Source organism: Oryctolagus cuniculus, chromosome 1 (assembly GCF_051225735.1).
Source record: "Oryctolagus cuniculus isolate XC-2025 breed Fujian yellow rabbit chromosome 1, ASM5122573v1, whole genome shotgun sequence".
NCBI lineage: Eukaryota > Metazoa > Chordata > Mammalia > Lagomorpha > Leporidae > Oryctolagus > Oryctolagus cuniculus.
The window spans coordinates 13,907,351-13,911,901 of NC_142867.1; the positions used below are offsets into that span (position 1 = coordinate 13,907,351).

The window sequence follows — 4,551 nt, forward strand, 5'->3', positions numbered from 1 at the left end:
CTGTGCTCTGATACAAAATGTGAGCTTCACAAGCTGTAGCTTAACCTGCCGCATCACAAGGCAGGCTCCAATCACAATCTCTATCAGGGATTGTTTGAATTGTATTTAGAATAAGGAAGAATCCTGGCCCTTTCAAATCTGAACTCTTCCTGTTGCTTTTGAATATAAATCACTAAGGCCTGGTGTAAAACTCTTTCACAACAATTTGTGTTTCTTCAAATTCTGTAGTTACTATTCTAATTCCTCTTGGATTTTTGTGTTAAAATAAAGTTGTGGTCCAAACCATGATGTATTTTTAGGTTTTCCTTCCCAGATGCTAACAAAATGCTTTTTCTTCTGGTTGTTCTAGTGCATAATTCAGTTCTGCTTTGCATTTTCAGTTTTCTTGCTGTCTTTTCTCATCTCAGAAAGCTCCACTTTCATTTACTCTAACTCTATTCTGTCCCCAACCATTTGAACTCCTCTGATTCAAATGTTTAGGTTTCTGGTTGGAAATTTGGAGAAAATATGAAAGGAAATGTATGAAGAGTATCGGTGGACTTCAAGTATTCTCCTCTGAGCCTTTTGAAATCTATTCATATTCTCAAAAATAAATTTATTTGCCTAGTTTTATATGGAGTCAAAACCACTGAATGCAAAGAAAACTCATAGATCTATAAAAACGATACCATTTTTAAAATAGAAAGAACTGAGTATTGCTACACGAAATGGCAAGAATAACCATTACAGACATTTGCTGAAGAGTTACAATATTTATCATTACTCCTCTATGTTGAAACATGTTAAATTAAGTTTCTGTGACAAATGTCAAAAGAATGGTTACTTTAGTGAGAAGTGAAGATTTAAAGGAAGTATGAAGGATACCTATAGGTTGCTAGAAAATTTCTGTCTCAAATTTTGATAATGGTCATACTGGCATAATTACTGTGCAGAAAAAAAAGAAATGAAGATGTTCACCTAGCACTCATGAACTCCTCTGTATTTGCTTTATATTTCAATAAGAATCTTTACCAAAATAGTGAACAGCATATACATTTTTCTAATTATAAAAATATCTATAATTATTTATTTCTTTGTTTAATTGAATAAAAGCAAAACATTATCTCTTACCAGTGGGATTTAAAATATCAGAGTAGAGCCGGCGCCGTGGCTCAATAGGCTAATCCTCCACCTTGCGGCGCCGGCACACCGGGTTCTAGTCCCGGTCGGGGCGCTGGATTCTGTCCCGGTTGCCCCTCTTCCAGGCCAGCTCTCTGCTATGGCCAGGGAGTGCAGTGGAGGATGGCCCAGGTGCTTGGGCCCTGCACCCCATGGGAGACCAGGAAAAGCACCTGGATCCTGGCTCCTGCCATCGGATCAGCGCGGTGCGCCGGCTGCAGCGGCGGCCATTGGAGGGTGAACCAACGGCAAAGGAAGACCTTTCTCTCTCTGTCTCTCTCTCTCACTGTCCACTCTGCCTGTCAAAAATAAAATAAAAAAAAAAAAATTAAAAAAAAATAAAAAAAAAAATATCAGAGTAAAAAATACAGGTATTTCACCAGTTACAACTACATGGCTTGTCACCAGTAACTCTTTTTTTTTTAAAGATTTATTTATTTATTTGAAAGACAGAGTTACACAGAGAGAGGGGAAGCTGAGAGAGAGAGAGGTCTTCCATCCGATGGTTCACTCCCCAGATGGCCCCAATGGCCGGAGCTGTGCCAATCCGAAGCCAGGAGCCAGGAGCTTCTTCTGGGTCTCCCATGTGGGTGCAGGGGCCCAAGGACTTGGGCCATCTTCTACTGCTTTCCCCGGGCCATAGCAGAGAGCTGGACAGGAAGAGGAGCAGCCAGGTCTCGAACCGGCGGCAATATGGGATGCCAGCACTTCAGCCCAGGACGTTAACCGACTGCGGCACAGCGCCGGCCCCACCAGTAACTTCAATAGGTAGGTATACACTCCATACAAAAAGATCTCCAAGAAAAAACTACACCAGACTTTCTACTGAAAATTCATACATGCACTGGGTTTGGAAACTAGATACCAAGAGGTGGCTTTCAATCAAAAATGGAATTTGAAACAACAGCTTTTACGCAAGCCAAAACACAACTCAGCCACTGAGCACTCCCCACATCTCTTCTTTTGCAGAGAACATGTTGGGTTGGAAACAAGTTTTCAACCAAACCGGCCCTACTGAGTTTGTTTTCCGCCTGTTCACGGCTGTCCCAGAATTCCAGGTCCTTCTCTTCCTCCTCTTCCTCCTCCTCTACCTGATGATCCTCTGTGGCAACACAGCCATCATCTCTGTGGTGTGCACACACAGCTCCCTCCACACCCCCATGTACTTCTTCCTGTGCAACCTGTCTCTCCTGGAAATCTGCTACACCACTGTTGTGGTGCCCCTGATGCTTTCCAACATTTTTGGAGCCCAGAAACCCATTTCGTTGGCTGGCTGTGGGGCCCAAATGTTCTTCTTTGCCACCCTTGGCAGCATTGACTGTTTCCTCCTGGCAGTCATGGCCTATGACCGCTACATGGCCATCTGCCACCCACTGCACTACACCTTCATCATGACCCAGAAGCTGTGCATTCAGATGGTGGTGGGCTCTGTAGGCCTGTCCATCATTCTCTCCCTACTGCTCTCTGCCTCAGTCTTCACCCTGCCCTTCTGTGGGCACCGCCAGGAAATCAACCACTTCCTCTGCGATGTGGCTCCAGTCCTGCGCCTAGCCTGTGCTGACACCCACGTGCACCAGGGTATCCTCTACCTTGTGAGTTTCCTCGTGCTGACGGTGCCCTTCCTGCTCATCTGTGTCTCCTACGTGTTCATCACCCGCGCCATCCTCCGCATCCGCTCTGCCCAGGGCCGCAGCAGGGCTTTCTCCACCTGCTCCTCGCACCTCACGGTGGTCCTGCTTCAGTACGGCTGCTGCAGCCTGGTCTACCTGCGTCCCCGGTCCAGCACCTCGGAGGACGAGGACCGCAAAATCGCGCTCGTCTACACCTTTATCACCCCCTTACTCAACCCTTTGATCTACACCCTCAGGAACAAGGATGTCAAAGGTGCTCTGAAGAGAGCCATCATCAGTAAAGCGGCCTCTGGCACCGACTGATGACTTGAGAGACATAGTGGGTTTCTGTCAATTGTTTCAAAGACCTCTAAAGAAAGTGTGTTTACCTGCCTTTGACTTTCGAGGTCCAGCTTATTTCGCTTAACATGAGGTCCTATAGTTGCATCCTTTTTGCTGCAATTGGTGGCGTTTCATTGATTTTTATAGAAGAATAATATTCCGTGTGTGTGTGTGTGTGTGTGTGTGTGTATGTTTATGTGTGTATCACATTTTCTTTATCCATTTATCTGATGATGGACATCTTGGTTGATTCCAAATTTTGGCTATCATGAACAGTGCTGCTATAAACACAGCAGTGCAGGTATCTCTTAGATACTCTGAGTTTTTCTTTTGGCTCTAAACCTGATAGTGGGATCGCTGGATCATATGACAAGTCTATTTCCAGTTTTTTTCTTTTCAACTTTTATTTAATAAATATAAATTTCCAAAGTATGACTTTTGAATTACAGCAACTTTTCCCCTCATAACCTCCCTCCCACCCACAACCATCCCATCTCCCACTCCCTCACCCATCCCATTCTTCATCATGATTCATTTTCAATTATCTTTATATACAGAAGATCAACTTAGTATATACTAAGTAAATTTTTCAGCAGAGTGCACCCACAAAGACACACAAAGTAGAGAATACTGTTTGAATAGTAGTTTTACCATTAATTATCATAGTACAACACATGATGGCAGAGGGCCTACATGGGGAGTAGGTGCACAGTGACTCCCGTTGTTGATCTAACATTGACACCCTTATTTATGATGTCAGAAATCACCTGAGGCTCTTGTCATGAGCTGCCAAGGCTATGGAAGCCTCTTGAGTTCACCATCTCTGATCTTATTTAGACAAGGCCATAATCAAAGTGGAAGTTCTCTCCTCCCTTCAGAGAAAGGTACCTCCTTCTTTGATGGCCCATTCCTTCTACTGGATCTCATTCAAAGAGACCTTTCATTTAGTTTGTTTTTTTTGTTTTTTTTTTTTGTTTTTTGTTTGTTTGTTTTTGTTTTTGTTTTTGTTTTTTTGCCACAATATCTTGGCTTTCCATGCCTGCGAAATCTCATGGGCTTTTTAGCCAGATCTGGATGCCTTAATGGCTGATTCTGAGGCCAGAGTGCTGTTTAAAGCTTTTGCCATTCTATGAGTCTGCTGTGTATCCTGCTTCCCATGTAAGATCATTCTCTCCTTTTTAATTCTATCAATTATTTGCAGACACTTGTCCCATCCATACAATCCTCTTGACACTCAATCCCATCTCCCCAATCAACCATGAACCTAAACTGATCTCTCCAACAAGTAAGATGGCATTGGCACATACCACCTTGATGTGGTTGACTTGGAATCCCCTGGCACATCTCTAGCTCTACCATTAGGGGTAAGTCCGATTGAGCATGTGCCAAACTGTACATCTCCTCCCTCTCTTATTCCCACTCCCGCATTCAACAAGGATCA

General features: G+C 43.7%; 1 protein-coding gene across 1 annotated transcript; it reads left to right on the forward strand.

Annotated features, from left to right (window-relative positions):
• The first annotated feature begins 2,132 nt into the window (after positions 1–2,132).
• On the forward strand, positions 2,133–3,092 carry LOC100340557 (olfactory receptor 10Q1-like). Its single transcript, XM_002708976.4, has one exon. The coding sequence runs from the start codon at positions 2,133–2,135 to the stop codon at positions 3,090–3,092; it is 960 nt and encodes a 319-aa protein (XP_002709022.4).
• Positions 3,093–4,551: the final 1,459 nt, after the last annotated feature.